Below are 18,585 nucleotides of genomic sequence, written 5' to 3' on the forward strand. Positions count from 1 at the left end.
AATCCCACTTGATCGTGGTGAATAATTTTACGTATGTGTTGCTGTATTCTGTTTGCTAGTATTTTAGAGAGGATTTTTACATCTATATTCATCAAGGATATTGGCCTGTAGTTTTCTTTTTTGGTTATATCTTTACCTGGTTTTGGTATCAGGATGATGTTTGCTTCATAGAATGAGTTTGGGAGATTTGCATCAGTTTCAATCTTTTGGAATAGTTTGTAAAGAATCGGTGTCAATTCCTCTTTGAATGTTTGGTAAAATTCTGCTCTGAATCCATCTGGTCCTGGGCTTTTCTTTGTTGGGAGCCTTCTGATAACAGCTTCAATCTCCTTTATTGTTATTGGTCTGTTCAAATTTTCTACGTCTTCATGGCTCAGTTTTGGGAGCTTGTGTGTGTCCAGAAATTTATCCATTTCCTCCAGATTTTCAAATTTGTTGGCGTATAGTTGTTTATAGTAGTCTTGAATGATTCCTTGTATTTCAGATGAATCCGCTGTAATATCAACTTTTTTATTTCTAATTTTTGTTATTTGAGTCTCCTCTCTTCTTTTTTTTGTTAGCCATGCTAATGGTTTGTCAATTTTTATTTATCTTTTCAAAAAACCAACTTTTTGATTCATTGATCTTTTGTATTGTTTTTGGGGTTTCAATTTCATTAAGTTCTGCTCTGATCTTAATGATTTCTTTCCGTCTGCTAAATTTGAGTTTGGATTGTTTTTGTTTTTCTAGTTCTTTAAGGTGAAGTATTAGGTTGTTCACTTGCCTTCTTTCCATTCTTCTGAGGTGAGCATTTAATGTCATAAATTTCCCCCTTAGTACTGCTTTTGCAGTATCCCACAGGTTTTGGTATGATGTATCATTATTTTCATTAGTTTCAATAACTTTTTTGATTTCCTGCTTGATTTCTTCTTGGACCCATATGTCATTAAGTAGAATGCTGTTTAATTTCCATGTGTTTGTATAGTTTCCAAAATTTCATTTGTTCTTGTTATTTCATTTGTTATTGCTCATTTCTGAAGAATGAACCATGTGCTGATGAGAAGAATGAATATTCTGAGGTTGTTGGATGGAATGTTCTGTAGATATATGCCAAGTCCAGTTGGTCTAGAGTATTGTTTAGATCTTGTGTTTCTCTGTTGATTCTTTGCCTAGATGATCCATCCAATATTGACAGTGGGGTGTTCAAGTCCCCTGCTATTATGGTATTAGTGTCTATTTCCTTCTTTAGGTCTAATAGAGTTTGTTTTATAAATCTGGCTGCTCCAACATTGGGTGCATACATATTTATGATGGTTATGTCTTCTTGATGGATCAATCCTTTTATCATTACGTAGTGTCCCTCATTGTCTCTTTTTATGGTTTTTAGTTTAAAGTCTATTTTGTCAGATATAAGAATAGCTACTCCCGCTCGTTTTTCTTTTCTGTTTGCATGGTAAATCTTTTTCCATCCTTTCACTATTAGTCTATGTGAATCTTTATGGGTGAGGTGGGTCTCTTGAGGGCAGCGTATAGTTGGGTCCTCCTTTTTAATTCAGTCAGCCAGTCTGTGTCTTTTGATTGGGGAATTTAAGCCTTTTACATTAAGAGTTGTTATTGAATAGTGTTGATTTATTCCTAGCATTTTGTTGATTGTTGTTTGGTTGTCTTAGGTGTCTTTTGTTCCTTGCTTTGTGATTTACTGTTTGTTTTCTGTGTTTGTTGGTTCCATGGGTTGTAGATAGCCTTTTTGTTTGTTTGTTTTCTCTTCGTGAATGCCATTGTTATTATGCTAGTGGATTTAGATTTTTCTTGGGTTTTTATGGCAGTGGTAGTTATTTTTCAGGAACCAAACCCAGTACTCCCTTGAGAATTTCTTGTAAGGGTAGTTGTGTGGTGGTGAACTCTCACCGTTTTTGTTTGTCTGAGAAATATATTATTTGCCCTTCATTTCGGAAGGATAGCCTTGCAGGGTAGAGTATTCTTGGCTGGCAATCTCTGTCTTTTAGTATTTTGAATATATCATCCCATTCCTTTCTGGCTTTTAGGGTTTGTGATGAAAAGTCTGATGTTAGTCTGATTGGGGCTCCCTTATAGGTGATTTGATGCTTCTCTCTTGCAGCTTTTAAGATTCTCTCTTTGTCTTTGAATTTTGCCAGTTTGACTATAACATTTCTTGGAGAAGACCTTTTTGGGTTGAATACGCTTGGATATCGTTGAGCTTCCTGGATCTGAAGATCTGTGATTTTTTCCTTTACCTGGGAAGTTTTCTGCCACTATTTTGTTGAATATGTTTTCAATGGAATCTCCTTCTTCCTCCCCTTCTGGAATACCCATGACTCGGATATTTGAGCGCTTTAGGTTGTCTGATATCTCTCTCAGATTTTCTTCAATGCCTTTGATTCTTTTTTCTGTTTTTTTTGTCTGCCTGTGTTATTTCAAACAGCCCATCTTCAAGTTCAGAGGTTCTCTCTTCAACTTCCGCAAGCCTGCTGGTTATACTCTCTGTTGTGTTTTTTATTTCGCTGAATAGATTCTTCAGTTCCGCACGTTCTGCTACATTTTTTTTCAGGGCATTGATTTCCTTGTACATTTCTTCTTTCAGGTCCTGTATACTTTTCCTTATTTCATCATGATGTCTAGCTGAGTTTTCTTGTATCTCATTCAGTTTCCTTAGAATTATCACTCGAAATTCCTTGTCAGTCATTTCAAGGGCTTCTTGTTCTATAGGATCTAGAGCTTGAGAGTTATTACCCTTTGGTGGTGTACTTTCTTGATTTTTTGTATTTCTGGTATCTTTTCTTTGATGTTTATTCATTGTGGCAGGTGGTTTCACAGTCCACAGTTTTGACATTGTTGACTAAGATGTTGCTGAGGTTGCCAATTTGGTATGGCTACCTCAGTGACTGCTTAGTTGGCCACTAGTGCCTTGTGTGTGTGGTTGCCTTGGGTCTTGGGCCTCTCTGGGGAGCCACCTCTCTGGTCAGCTTCGACTCTGCCGGGCTGCTGGATCATGGGGCGGTACCACAGGGTGTGTCGTCTCTGTTGAACTTCTACCTCCCGTGCTGGACTTCTCCCTGTTCCGTGTGCTCTGGCCCGGGCTGCTGGGATGCACCGAGTCACCGCAGAGTGTGTGGTCTCTGCAGAGCTTCCCCTTCCCCTGCTGGATGTCTACCTGCTCTGTGCGCGCTAGGCCGGCCTTGGGATGGAGCCAGGTGGTGGCGGTGAATCCTACCTGCTGCTGGATCGCACGGCGGCGGCCCCCCCACAGGGTGTGTGGATTCTATGGAGCTTCTGTCTCCCCTGCTGGACATCTCTGTGCTCCGTATGCATTGGGCCGGGCTGCTGGATACCACGGCAGCAGTGTGGTCCCCGTGTAGTTCCCGCCTCCACTGCCGGATGTCTTCTTGCTCTGAGCGCACTGGGCCAGTCTGGGAATGGAGCCGGGTGCCTGCGGTGAAGCCTACCTGCTGGATCACACTGTGACGGCCCCACAGGGTGTGTGGTTTCTGCGGAGCCTCCACCTCCCCTGCCGGACTTCTCCCCACTCTGTGCGCACTGGGCTGGGCTGGGAATGGAGCTGGGTGGCGGCGGTGAAGCCTATCTGCCGGATCATGCGATGGCAGCCCTGCATGGCTTGTGGTATCCACGGAGCTTCTGCCTTCCCTGCTGGACATCTCCCCTTTCCATATGCACTTGATGGTATGTTTTTATAGTTTAAATCGGTTGATTTGTGGGAGAGAGTGACACTAGGGCCCGTATATTTTGCCATCTTGACCGGAAGTCCTAGCTGGTAAGCTAGAGCGGTTTTGACTAAATCAGTCTCTCCTGGTTGGCTGTTATTTAGAAAATACCTTAGACTGGGTAGCTTATAAAGAACAGACATTTATTTCTCACGGTTCTAGAGGCTGGGGTGTCCAACATCAAGGTGCCAGCAGATTTGACGTCTGGCGAGGGCCGACTTCCTGATTCATAGATGGTTCCTTCTGGCTGTGTTCTCACATTACAGATTAACAAACAAGCTCCCTCAGCCTCTTTTGTAAGGGCACTAATCCCATTCATGAGGGTTTTCAAAGGCCCCACCTCTTAACATCACCACGTTGGGGATTAGGTTTCAACATACGAATTTGGGGGGCAGGGGACACATTCAGAGTATTGCATCTTCTATCCCTATGATTCTCTGAAATCAAAGCACTCAGAGTAGAGGTCTTTAAGTGCTTTTGAAAAACTATTTTCTTCTTCTGTTACCATTGTGTATTTATTGTATGTCAATAATGCTATGCCCTGCCCTTGCAGTAGATGATAAATGTTTGGATAGATGGACAGGTGGATGAAAAGCACAGAAGCATTTGTTCTCTTTTTCTTGCCTGGATGTGCCTCTGGCATGTGACACAGTACCAGTAGGGGGAGCCCTCTATTAATTTGGAAATCCACTGGAGTAATCTCTGTTCAGCAGTCTAATTTTATTTAAGGATTATGCTAAGAATGCATCCCACTACCCTACCCCAAGAATTTAAGTTAACAACATTAGGAAATTAATAAATTGTGGTGAGAAGAATAAGACTCTCACCACTGATTCCCCACCCAGGCTTTTCTAGGTGACATTCCAAGTTAATATCTAGAGTCTTTTAATCCATTTTGAAATCAGCTATCATTATGCTCCTAAAAATTTCCAAATTACTGGGTATATTTAGCCCTCAGGATCTCATCGTAATGGGCTGTATCAGATGTAACTACGAAATGATGGGTTTGACAAACTGCATGACAACCAGCCTTTCCATAGTTTTCTTCTTTCAAAAATGAGAGAGTAGTTGTAGATAAGGTTCTTTCCAACTCAATAGGAGAAATGCCTTATAGATGGTGAAAATGTAAAAATATCTTTGAGAACTTTAGGATTATTTTCTCCTCCTAAAATCTGTCACTTTTGAGAGGTCAGCTTACTCTGGAAAAATGTAAATAATGGAAGCTCTTAGCAAACTATATATAGTATGCTAAACTCGGAAAATCAGTGTATATGCATTCTTTATAAGTTTTTGTTTAGAGTTTATAAATTATAGCTTTAGAACATTATTATTAATTGGCATGCAGCTTACTGCTCTGGGAAGTTCTTTCTCTTTTGTTAAATTATTTTAATGTAGATTAAACCAGAATTTATTACAAAAGGAAAAACATTTTTTTTTATGGTATGGGGTTGAATTTCTGGTGAAGTAATATGGGGTGGGGCGAAATGGCAAAGAGATCTCTTAACTTCCACAAAGACTTAAAAGGAAAATCAAATACTACTTGGAGATCTCAAAGCACTCTAAAAGCTTTATCTAATTAAGCATCCTACCCCCTGTGCAGTAAATATGCTGTTAGCCATACAGGCAAGATTCTAAGAATTTCTAATTAAGTTGTGTTCTTGGTACCACAGAGCTCAAATTATACAGTTTGCCAAAGGAAATGTTTGCCTATGTCATTCTAGTATGACTTCCAATGGAGTTACCATGTAATTTTTCCAAAACAGGCATAGTGTAACATTGTTGTTACTTTATGTAATTCTTTTCACTATTATACTCTGATTTTTAAAAATTGCTGTTAATGATTTCAGTTGAAAACTTGCTTAAGGTATTTGCATTGAAGAAATTGTTTCCTTCTAAATTGTGTGGGTTCATTTTCTGTTGCTTGAATTCAGATCCTATTTACTCTAAGCAGGTTTCTTTGGGGTAGAGGCAGGGCAGAGGTGGACAAAGTGGCCACTATGCTGTCCTAATTCCGTATATGAATAGCCTTGGATTCTTAGGGCTTTCCTTGGATTCTAGGACAAGTTGTTACACTTTATTCTCTACTTTCATATGATGGTGATGCAGGTGACAATATTCATTTTACTTTTTTATTGAAACATCTTGAATTTTAATGCAGTCTTTTCGTTTAAGTCTTTTGTTGTCTTTTTGAGCATTATGCAGCAGTGTTTTTCTTTCTACTGTTCTCTCCAAGAAATTACTAAATTCTAGAGGTTACATGATACAAAAATAGTTTGCTTGTACTGGATAAGTTTTCTTTCTAAACTAAACAGTGGGAAAATCTAGATTGGCTCCTGGGTATAAAATAAAGTTTCTTCTACAAAATATTGATTACTGATGCTACAGAAGTAAAAGAGAAAAAAATTTATTCATATTAGTGGATTTTAGATATAAAATTGTGGGGGCTTTTCTGATTATAAAAGCAATGCACAATTGTTGTCAAAATATGAGAAATATATATAAACACTAAGAAAAAAATAAGTCATAAATAATCCCAACCACAGGACGTTGGTTATATTTTAATGTAACATTTTTGAGGATTTTCTAAGCCAGCCAGTGAACTTTTTAGTTATATATCTCAACTAATACTGATTTTGATTTTGTATGAGCTAACTGAGCCTCGTATTTCTCAACCAGTATATAAGCTGTACCTAGTAAATACAGTAAATATTTCAGTCTTGAAACTGAGCATGAGATATCCCTTAGGAATTCTAAATTCAGCTGTCATTGAGACTTTAATTTATCTTTGTATATTGGTACACTTTGTATCTTTATAGCTAGTTTGCATATAAAGTGATACGATATCTGCATGTAGTATCACATATGAGTGTGTTGTATATTGACCTGCCCCCCTCAGATTTTAGGCATCCAGGACTTTTTTTATGGTGAGGATTAATGAAGCTGTCACTAAAAAATAGGTGTATTTAAAAAGGAAGACTTGTTTTTTCTGCAAGGATTTGAAGCTCTCATTGTTGTAGAAGTACTGTTGCAGCAACTTTTATCTACTTCTTAGGAAAGAAGTAAATTTAAATTGTTTTCTATACACTTTTGAAAACAGTCTTAACATAGTAGAAAACAAGTATGGAAATCATGTTTACTACTACTTATCTAATATCATTAACCACTGAACTTATAAGTTATGGTAACCTCATTTTAGAAATAAGAGGAACAGAAAATTTCCTGGTACAGCAATTATCACCTGCAGATGGACTAAAATTAGCATATTGAGTTAACTCCAGAAACAGCTTGTGAGCTGTGAAATAGAGTTCAGATATAGTGAGATTACACAGAAATGCTTGGTATATTGGTATAAATAACCAGATATCAAGATACCAATTGATGCATACAAAGTAAAATGAGACTACTTAATACCTCAGTTTAAAATACACTATGTAAAACTTGATGTTAAAGAGAATTTGTTTTGATGTGAACATAGTGAAGCCTCTTTACTTATGCATAGAATGTTCAGAACAATTTGTATATATATACCCAAACAAAGCTTGAAATTGAATTTATTATGACTTATTATCTGATTAGAAGGAAAAAAATAATCTCAGTATAGATGAAGGCATTACTCAATTTTATAAAAGCATTCAGATTTCAGGTTAATTTTTTTAAAGCTTTTCAATGTTATTATTTGACAGATTAAAAAAAGATGTTCCATTTTATGGCAAGGAGAAATAATTTAGAGTCAGAATGTAAAAGGAGGAGCTAGTGAGTATAAGAAAGAATGTAACTTTTACATGAGAAGACTCGTGTCTTTGCTGATGGATTATTTGGTCCTTGAGTAGTCAACAAGTATTTCTGGCTCCCTAATTGCCAGGCATCAAAGCACTGTTTCCTCCCTAGTGTTATGTTATTAAAACTTCTTGAATTTTAATTCACATGTATGGAGAATATATTTTGAACATGTCTATACATAAAGACCATCAAGAAAATATTTAATGTTTAGAGTGTTATTAATGTAATTTTTAAGTATGATTATATACTATAGGGTTTTGCTGTGGGTTAAATGTGTTTCTCAGAAGTTCATGTTTTGGAAACTTAATCTCCATTGTGACAGTGTTGAGAGGGTGGGAAATCCAATTAAGGTATTTGAAAGGTGCAGCCTTCTAAAAAGTGATTGTATTGTGAGAACTGGGTCCTAGTGAATGGACTGATCCATTCATGGAATAATGGGTTGATGGTTTAATGGGTGGTTGGTCATGGGTGTGGTTCTGATGGCTTTATAAGGAGAGCAAGCAGGTTAGCTCTTGCTCAGTCCATTCTCACCATGTGATACCCTGCATTGCTATAAGAGAGTCACAACTGAGAAGGCCCTCACCAGATGTGTCCCATGAACTGTGGACTTCCAGGCTCTGAACTGTAAGAAATAAATTATATTTCTTTATAAATTACCCAGTTTCAGGTATTCTGTTATAAGCAACAGAAATGGACTAATACAGGTTTCATTTTGTCTCCGATCATTTTCTGCATAATTTTTGACATTCAGAAAGGTGATATTTAATATATAAGATGCACATGGTATAAGGAAAAAAAAAATAGCTCCCGATGTATGCATTTATATTTCCCCAGTATTCCAAATAAAAGTTATATTCTTATTGGAATTTAACTGTACTTAAATGTGTAAATTTTTGTCTTGGGAAAAAACGGAGTTGAACGTTAAAACTCTGCATGACCTCTTATTAGTATTCATATGGTACTGAGATCCCTGGTCAGCATAAAAGAGTCCATCAGCAGATCTTGTGGACTTTCCTGATGGTTCTCTGGATTGTCCGCTGCCCACAAATCTCATTTCTTCTCCTCTCCTTTTGTGTAAGACAGCTAAAAAGGCAGTGGCGACCCCTTCTGGACCCCACTTAGCTGCTTTGCAGTTACCAAGTCTCATTTCCTTAATACAAATGCGCGCTTGCACATGCGCGCACACACACACACACACACACGCTCACCTGGGTTGTCGTCTTCATTCTGTTTCTGGTAATCTCAAGACTTTGGGGAACTAAATAATAGCTTCTCTTCACAAAATGTTTGGGGATCTCTTTATTATGTAATTTGTACCTAAGCACTCATGGTCCCCTAATGAAATGTTCTAAATAAAAAAATGTTTTCAGGTACTGTTAAGAATGCATATGATACAATAAAATACTCTGCACTGTTAATACACCTCATGTGCATCTGTTTGTACTAGCATGGGAAGCTGTCCATGATGTAGTATTAAATGCATATTCAAGTTGCATGACATATATGACAAGATGCACATACCTTTTACTTCTTTAAATGTTTAATTCATTCATCCAACAGAAAGTTTTTAAAAATATATCAGCTGTATAGCTTACATTGTAGTTTCTCACACCTGTTCTCCTTTTTGTATCCTCTTCTTTCTACTGGAATTTCTTTTCTGCCTAGTGAACTTCTATTTATTTTTCTAGAACTTAACTAAAACATCATCTGTGAAACTTTCTGATGCTCCCAGCATAACTGGTCCTTTTCCTAAGCGTGGTGCCCTCTACACTCATAGAATTGTCTTGTAATGATTTATTTATATATCTGTTCTCACACTAGATAGTGAACTCTCTCATCACCTACCAGGGGTTCTGGCCTCAACTGAACTGAAGAATAACTATTACATCATGTTGCTCCAGGCTGTTAGTTGATATGCATAAAGCATTTTGAGCGCTCTTTTATCTCCTGCATTTGATAAAATAACATGTGTTTTGTGATTTCAGTTCTTTATCCATATGATTATTAAGGTATTTTTAAAACAGCATTATTGAGGAATAGTTTGTATACCATAAAATTCATCCATTTTAAGTGTGCAATTCAATAGTTTTTAGTAAGTATACAGAGTTGTGCAGTAATCATTATAGTCCAATTTTAGAACAATTTAATTACCCCAGGAAAATCTAAACTGAGTTATTTTAACATATTGATGGAATGGTTCAAAAACTTCTGTGTGGTGAGTCAAACTGGATGACCTCAAAATGTGTCACTGTTTTTGGCTCTAAGCTGTCTGGGGCACACCACGCCTAGATACTTGGTGATGCTGCATCCTAAAGGGATAGTGTGAGCTGACAAAAGGGACACTAATTTCCCTTCAGAGGCTCCTCTGTGGTGTGATCTGAGCTAGGTCCATTATATATACATAACATATACATATATATATGTTACCTCATTTGAGATTCAGAATATAATAACCCGTGATGTAGATACCTTCTTCATTTAATGCATAAGGACTCTGCAGGGGAGGATAAAGAACGAACTTAAGGTCACACCCCTTTTTAGTAGAAGGGCTGGGTTTAGAACTTTGGCCTGACTACACACCACACTTGCCTTAAACATTCAATAGCTATGTAGTGAGCAATTATTATGTGCTTCCATAAAAAGAAAAATCTGAGGAAATGTGCAAGCAAATTTGAAGAGTTATTATATAATATGAGAAGAAGAGAAAGTGTGACTATGTTGAATGGATAAACTCTGATACTAGCTTTTCCTTTGACTTGTTCCATAAAGTTTGGTTTGAAGCCCAGTGGGCACATATTTGATTGAGTCAAGCAAACCTAGGAAAGAGAAGATATAGGAGAACTATGTTTTAAAAACTATACAATATTGAGGCTGTTTGGGCTGTCAGTGTAATTTCTGATTGGGTATTGCTTTTTGTTTTGTCCTAAATGTTAACATTGGTCAGTCTTTATCAACACAAATGGTCAATTTTATTAGTTAGAATTTTGGTTTAGCTCCTGTATCAGAGATCTAGTAGTGACTTAAACAAAATAGAAATTTAATTCTCTCTCAGATAAAAAGCTGAGTGGGTAGTCAAGGTTTGGCATAGCAGCTCCACCATTGTTCAGGATCCTGCCTTTTTCAAGTCTCATTGCTCTGCCACCATTAGCACTTGGCTTTCATCTTGGGGACTACAATGGCTAGTTTAGCTCCTTCCATCACCTCCACATTCTAGCCACCAGGAAGAGAAAAAGGTGGAGAAGAAGACATAGATTTTTTTCCCCCTTTAAGGGCATAGCCGAGAAGTTGCATGTATTACTTCTTTTCACATTTTCTTAGATAGAATATAGTCCTAAGGCCAGACATAGCTGCAAGAGAGGTTGTAGAGAATGTGGTTTTTAGGGGCGGGGCACTAAGTGTGGGAAAGAAGCCGTCAGTCCAACTGAAAATTCAGCTGCTGTGTGTTAAGGAATGAGTGAATGTTGGCTGATGGTTGGCAATCTCTGCCCTGTCATGCTATTAAAGTGAATTTAATATGTAACATATAGACTTGCATGTGAGAAGGAGGGAGATACAGAATGCTTTAGGCCAGACTCTCTTTTATGGTTTCTCCTTTTTTATCCGGGCCAGAAGATTTTGCCACATCCAGATACTTCTGTTGAAATAGTTCCCCTGTGCTTTGAAGACACAATTTCGTTTCAAAATAGTCTGTTAAGATGCAGTGTCAGCTTGAACTCATGTTTTTACTGAAAAGTGTGTGATATAACTCCAGAGTTGACACCTGGATGATGTCCACATAGTTTACCTTGGTAAAGTCTGGATGGCATTTTTTTTCTTTAGATTATTTCTAGGAAAAAAATTATCTTTTCATCAGAATACTGTCTGTTTTAATTAATAGTATTATTCAAGATAAAGCCTAAAATTTCTATGCTTGGCATGCATTCAAACCTTATTACTACAAAACAGAATTGTTTCTTAGAAAACTGATGACATCCAGGAATTAGGAATTCAGTTCTAACCTCAGTACTTAACTATGCTGTGATCTTGGCTAAGCCATTGGCCTTCTGAACTTTTCTCAGTTAATAATATTTCAAACCAGAGTTTAGACGTAGCCTCTCTCATTATATTGTATGTATTTAGTCAACAGTTATGAAGTCCTTAAAAAATGCAGATGTTGGGGCTGGCCCTTGGCTCACTTGGGAGAGTGTGGTGCTGATAACACCAAGGCCAAGGGTTCAGGTCCCTATATAGGGATGGCCGGTTAGCTCACTTGGGAGAGCGTGGTGCTGACAACACCAAGTCAAGGGTTAAGACCCCCTTTAAAAAAAAAAAAAAATGCATCTATATTCATCAAGGATATCGGCCTGTAGTTTTCTTTTTTGGTTATATCTTTACCTGGTTTTGGTATCAGAATGATGTTTGCTTCATAGAATGAGTTTGGGAGATTTGCGTCCGTTTCAATCTTTTGGAATAGTTTGTAAAGAATTGGTGTCAATTCCTCTTTGAATGTTTGGTAAAATTCTGCTGTGAATCCATCTGGTCCTGGGCTTTTCTTTGTTGGGAGCCTTCTGATAACAGCTTCAATCTCCTTTATTGTTATTGGTCTGTTCAAACTTTCTACGTCTTCACGGTTCAGTTTTGGGAGCTTGTGTGTGTCCAGAAATTTATCCATTTCCTCCAGATTTTCAAATTTGTTGGCGTATAGTTGTTTATAGTAGTCTCGAATGATTCCTTGTATTTCAGATGAATCAGTTGTAATATCGCCTTTTTCATTTCTAATTTTTGTTATTTGAGTCTTCTCTCTTCTTTTTTTTGTTAGCCATGCTAATGGTTTGTCAATTTTATTTATATTTTCAAAAAACCAACTTTTTGATTCGTTGATCTTTTGAATTGTTTTTTGGTTTTCAATTTCATTCAGTTCTGCTCTGATCTTAATGATTTCTTTCCGTCTGCTAACTTTAGGTTTGGATTGTTCTTGTTTTTCTAGTTCTTTAAGGTGAAGTGTTAGGTTGTTCACTTGCCATCTTTCCATTCTTCTGAAGTGAGCGTTTAATGTGATAAATTTTCCCCTCAATACTGCTTTTGCAGTATCCCACAGGTTTTGGTATGATGTATCATTGTTTTCATTAGTTTCAATAACTTTTTTGATTTCCTGCTTGATTTCTTCTTGGACCCATATGTCATTAAGTAGAATGCTGTTTAATTTCCATGTGTTTGTATAGTTTCCAGAGTTTCGTTTGTTATTAATTTCTAGTTTTAATCCATTGTGGTCTGAGAAGATACATGGGATAATTCCAATTTTTTTGAATTTATTGAGACTTGATTTGTGACCTAATATGTGATCTATCCTGGAGAATGATCCATGTGCTGATGAGAAGAATGAATATTCTGAGGTTGTTGGGTGGAATGTGGAAGCTGGGGGAACTCAAACAACTTTACAAGAAGAAAACAAGCAACCCAATTAAAAAATGGGCAAAAGAGCTAAGCAGGCATTTCTCTAAGGAAGATATACAAATGGCCAACAGACATATGAAAAAATGCTCAACATCACTCAGCATCCGGGAAATCCAAATCAAAACCACATTGAGATACCATCTAACCCCAGTTAGGATGGCTAAAATCCAAAAGACTCTGAACGATAAATGCTGGAGAGGTTGCGGAGAAAAAGGAACTCTCATACATTGTTGGTGGGACTGCAAAATGGTGCAGCCTCTATTGAAAATGGTATGGAGGTTCCTCAAACAATTGCAGATAGATCTACCATACGACCCAGCTATCCCACTGTTGGGAATATACCCAGAGGAATGGAAATCATCAAGTCGAAGGTATACCTGTTCCCCAGTGTTCATCGCAGCACTCTTTACAATAGCCAAGAGTTGGAACCAGCCCAAATGTCCATCATCAGATGAGTGGATACGGAAAATGTGGTACATCTACACAATGGAATACTACTCAGCTATAAAAACGAATGAAATACTGCCATTTGCAACAACATGGATGGACCTTGAGAGAATTAAATTAAGTGAAACAAGTCAGGCACAGAAAGAGAAATACCACATGTTCTCACTTATTGCTGGGAGCTAAAAATTAATATATAAATTCACACACACACACACACACACAAAAAAAAAAAAAAACGGGGGGGGGGAAGAAGATATAACAACCACAACTACTTGAAGTTGATACGACAAGCAAACAGAAAGGACATTATTTGGGGGGAGGGGGGGACGGAGAAGGGAGAGAGGTTTTGGTGATGGGGAGCAATAATCAGCCACAATGTATATCGACAAAATAAAACTTAAAAAAGAAAAAAAAATGCAGATGTCACCTTTTCATTGTTGGTTACTGGGCATCACAGATAACCTTAACTTTCTTTAAGGATGAGTTTTACTCACTATTAGCTTGACCAACAAGAGAAATCAATGTGAGATATGCTTAATGTTTGCCAACATGTCACTTTATGGCATTCTCATAATGGCTCTTTTTTATTAGAAAAGATTTTTTGAGCTCTTGAGATTAGAAAGCTTAAGTCATCTTGGTACACAGGTTATTTCTTGCGATAATAATATGTCCTTTTCTGAGAATGCATTTTGGAGACGTAGATTTCACCATAAATCCTTTATTATTTGAAGATCTCTGTGCCAGTATTGTATTTCAGGCAAGACTAATTTTAGCCAAATTCACTGAAAGTATTATGAGAGTTATCTCCAGTAATTTCATCTGGTTCCTTTTTATGTACTCTCGATACAGCTAAACTATACAGAGTATATAAAATAAGCTGTTGTCTGTCGAAGTGGTTAGTGGTTTCATGATTTCCTCCTTTTTTGTGGGGGTGGGTTTTCTCCACTCTTTGTCTGTTGCTTCCATCCTCGACCATCATTAATGTTTTGTTTTCTCTTTTGCAGATGACACAACTGGTGCTGCCCAACATGGTAGAAAGGTGAGTCATGAGCTCACACACAAACACTGCAGAGGCAGAGCTCATTATTATTTATAGGGAGAATCCTTTCTTTGAGAAGCTCATTAAGGTGACTAATGAGCCTAGCTTGCATGTCTTAGTGACAGAGCAATGTGCCAGGCAAGTCACAGGGTAGAGCATGAGTCATCAGTAGTGGAGGCCTTTTCCACTCAATTCCCTTTTTATTTCCCTCTCTAGGGTTGTAGTGGTTCCTTTAGATCAGGATTAAAAAGGCTGTCTGAGTCACCGTAACTAACTCAATTGCCTGCTATTCTGAGGGGGTGGATAGAGTTCCTGGGATATTCCCAGGAATGACTTCTTAAAGCTGTATCCTCCCAGAGTGCCAAAATCAGCAGTGTTTCATGAAGCATGACTCCATCCTCTGACTTTTCAGTTCTTCTGGGAGAATGGATATATGAGGAATTTTGGCACGATATAAAGAGGTTATAAGATGTCAGACCTTGGAGGAAAAGGTGATGTCCACTGGCCCAATATATATTCCAGTTTGAATTGGATTCTACCAAGATATGCTAGATATCTTCATTTTTATTGAGAAATGTGTTTGAAGGTTCTTACATTTGAAATAGCATGACGTGTAAAATTGTAATTAAGCGCTGTTCATTCCTTAGAAAAACCTGAATGAAGGATAGGCCTCCAAAAAAAACCTGCTACAGAGAGCTGGGCTTGCATTTTGAACTAGCTTGATCATTTGCTGAATTTAGGGCTTCACAGTCATCATTTCCCTGCAAAATAGCTTTGAGTTTGGGAAAGACCCAAAGGAATCACAGCTTTGAAAAGGGAAGACCTGAGGAGAAACCTTTATGACCAGCTGCAGGCAGGGATTACAGCTTATGTCTATTGAGTACATACTGTGTGCCAGCTGTTGTACTGACAACTTGGTATGTGTTAACTCATCTAACTTTGATAGCCTCCCACCATCGTACAGATGAGGAAACTGAGATTAGGATTCTGTTTGTTGAGTATCTACAGAGACTGACAGTGAAACTTTCTCAGCAAGACACTTTGTAATGTTCTTTTATATGTACTGTTTTGCATATTTTAATTGCTTTCTTTTAGTAACATTTCTCTTTACAGCCTTCAAACTGCTTGTTGTTGGTTAACAGCGGGAGTGGGCCCCTGATGGTCAGATATGGAAATGGCAGTGGTCAAACCAGACCAGAACCCTAGAAGATAGCATAGTCAGGGCAGACAGAGAAGAACCCAATAGGGATGAAGTTTGGGCCATCATCTTAATCTTAATTTTGACATCTGCCTGTGACATGGTATTAATTCAAGACAGTAAATCCATCCATTAAAAAAGAAATACTTATAAACCACAGAGATCTTATAAAAGGAAGTTTTAAGTGGGTTGGTGAAAACCATATCAAAAGAGAGAATGGTTGTGAAATCATTTTGCAGAGCATAAAGTATTGGACTCAAAGAGTCATAGAATTCCAATGCTTTAAATTAATTGAAAGCTACCACTCTCATTTGACAGGTGAAAAAAATGAGGCCCAGTGAGACAGAGTGCTATGAAGCCACACAGTTAGTAAATGATACAAATGTCAGGAGCTTGGAACTTTTCTGTAGACCCGGCAGCCACTGTCACAGTTATAGTGGATCATTAGATTAAAAAACAAACAGTGCGAAGAAAGAAATCCGTCCATTCAACATGCAGTATTGAGTAAAGTTTATCATGGAGTGTATATAAGATGAATTGGATCCTTTAAGAAATCCAGTTGACTTTAAACTTAAGGTTGAGAAATTATCTGGTAGAAAGCCATCAGAAGCTATGGACTGAATGTGATTGTGGTACTTGCTAAGAACTAGTAAAAATGTACGTGGATTTTATGAATCAGGACTTTTGATTAAGAGAAGGAACATCTGTGTCCACTTAAACTTAAGTAGTTACTAGGTATATCAGTCAAGGTAGACTAACTGCTGTAACTGCCCCTTAACCCCCCTAAATCTCCTTGGCTTAACACTATAAGGTTTATTTTTCTCTCACATCTCTACCCAGTCATTCAGGGATCTGAGGCTCCTTCCATCTTGGGGCCCTGTCATTCTCTAAGGTCTTGGAATTCTCCTCTGCATCCAGCCAGCAGATGAGGGAAGAAAGTAAGGATGATTTTAGGGGAGATTTCATGGGTGAGCCCTGGAAGTGTTGTACATCATTTTTGCCCACATTCTATTGTCCAGAACTCAGTCACAGGCAATAACTAATGGCATGGGAGGCTAGAAATATTAGTTCTCTGCCCAAGAGGAAAGAAAACCTCCAAGTTAACAGATCACCTGAAAGAGTCCTTACTTGCCACATTATAAGTGGTTTCATTTTAGCCTGCTGTTTACACCACTCCAAAATGCCGTATTTCCTATGGTTTATCTCCAAAGGATTGGTATCTCCACTAACAGCAGAGTCCTTTATAAAGATCCTTTGTTATTGTTGTTTTCCTTTCACTCTTATGAATGAGTGTTTCCAAATCCTCTAGCACTATAGCCTAGGGCTATCACTAAACAAGTATCTATAATCAAACTAAGGTATTATTACCATAGAAGTAGAAAGTGCACAATTACATTACAGGGAAAACTTGCTCTTTCCACTTCCCTGGAATTATAAACATTGTGTACAGCTGGAGCCAGGAGGTGGTTGCCATAACAACCATGGAAAAGCTAAAAATAGCCTCTTTCATACTGTATTGCTTAAGGTGGAATTATGACATGTTATGGTGTTTCGGGGCAGGTAATTTTCTTTCATGTGCTAAGTGTTTGCAAACTTTCTTATACAAAGCAGTATTTGTATAATGTAAGTGTTTGGATTGCTGCTTCCAATTATATACCTGACCCATGTGTTCCAGGATTCTTTTTTAACATAGAACTCTATTTTGCTATGTTTCTCAGTCTTCTTGAGAGTCTGTTAGAAAATTGTCTGAACCAATGTTACTATTGTGTTTAAGATTTAAAAATATATAATGACCTTCCAAGAGCATGCCTATGTGCTCTTTCCCTGATATGAAGTGACAATGTGAAGAATTGTGAAGGGATCTGTTTTGCACATTCTCCCTCTGCCATCACACTCCGTATACAGGATTGATCTTGTGGTTCCAGTTCTTCACAGCAGCACTTACACCTCCCCACCTCTCTCTCCTTACCTGCAGTGTGGGGCGGTGACGAGGGTCCTGAGGAAGGCGGGAATCAGTGACTTATTTCAAAGGATACCTATTATTTCTTATATGACAGCAGTATTTTTATGGAGGTGTGGAAAAGAATACTGCAACAGTCTGATAGAATACTGGGGCATTTATAGAATAAAGGCTTGGTGGGGTTTTTTGGGGGGATTTTTTTGTTTTTTGTTTTTTTTTTTAGCCAGGTGACAATTAAAGAAAGTCTCACTGGAAATTTCACAGGTCTGAGGGAGCATGGCTATAGGAAGCTATAAATGCAAGGTACGAAACTTTACAAAGTTGGGCGAGTTTAATGTTTGGCTTGTGGGAGGGCTGGTAATTGAAGAAAGTGTTTGTATGAAAGGGTGCTTCCTTATCAGCATTTGGTGTTTTCTGCTTTGTTTTTCCAGTATTTTCATTCTAGCAGATCCTTAATAATTTGTGCCACTGAGACACCGTTGTATGGCTGTTAACAAGTAAGCAGTGTGGTGAATTAAGAATGTTGCATTACAGAAAATATTACTTGACTTTATTTGGATACTTGTCATAACAAACTAGGAAATGTGCTGAAGTATGAGCAACATGAGTCTTCATTATAGAACTTCAGAAATTCTTAATGTACCTTCCAATCTTAGAATTGTTCCCAAGTCCCCGGAAAATGAGATATTAACCAGGGTTTGGCTTTATGTTTGTTTCCGTGTGCAATTAAGCGCAGCCCATTTTGTCCTTCTGCTTGATATAACAGAGTTGTCATGAGTCTGGCTATGCCATGGAAACTGGTTTGACGTCACTAATTCTGCTTAGATGGAGGATTAGAGCTAGACAACATAGCTGATTTTAAAGACAAGTCCTTTGTGCCTCGCAATCCCAAATGTTCATCACCATTTCTACATAAAGAATAGATACTGTATACAGTACAAGACTTAAAACAGGCTATACGAGTGTTTAGTTATGATTCAGACAAAACTAAGTTGAATATTATTATCCT

At 37.7% G+C, this 18,585-nt stretch overlaps 1 protein-coding gene across 1 annotated transcript in view; it reads left to right on the forward strand.

The window, feature by feature from the left end:
• The window catches only part of HSD17B12 (hydroxysteroid 17-beta dehydrogenase 12), a 168,375-nt gene that overhangs the window by 129,004 nt on the left and 20,786 nt on the right, over positions 1 to 18,585 (forward strand). The window contains exon 7 of the mRNA XM_063093393.1: positions 14,384 to 14,418. Coding sequence (XP_062949463.1) covers positions 14,384 to 14,418 — 35 coding nt within the window. The remainder of the gene's footprint in view (positions 1 to 14,383; positions 14,419 to 18,585) is intronic.

Source organism: Cynocephalus volans, chromosome 4 (genome assembly GCF_027409185.1).
Source record: "Cynocephalus volans isolate mCynVol1 chromosome 4, mCynVol1.pri, whole genome shotgun sequence".
Taxonomy (NCBI): domain Eukaryota; kingdom Metazoa; phylum Chordata; class Mammalia; order Dermoptera; family Cynocephalidae; genus Cynocephalus; species Cynocephalus volans.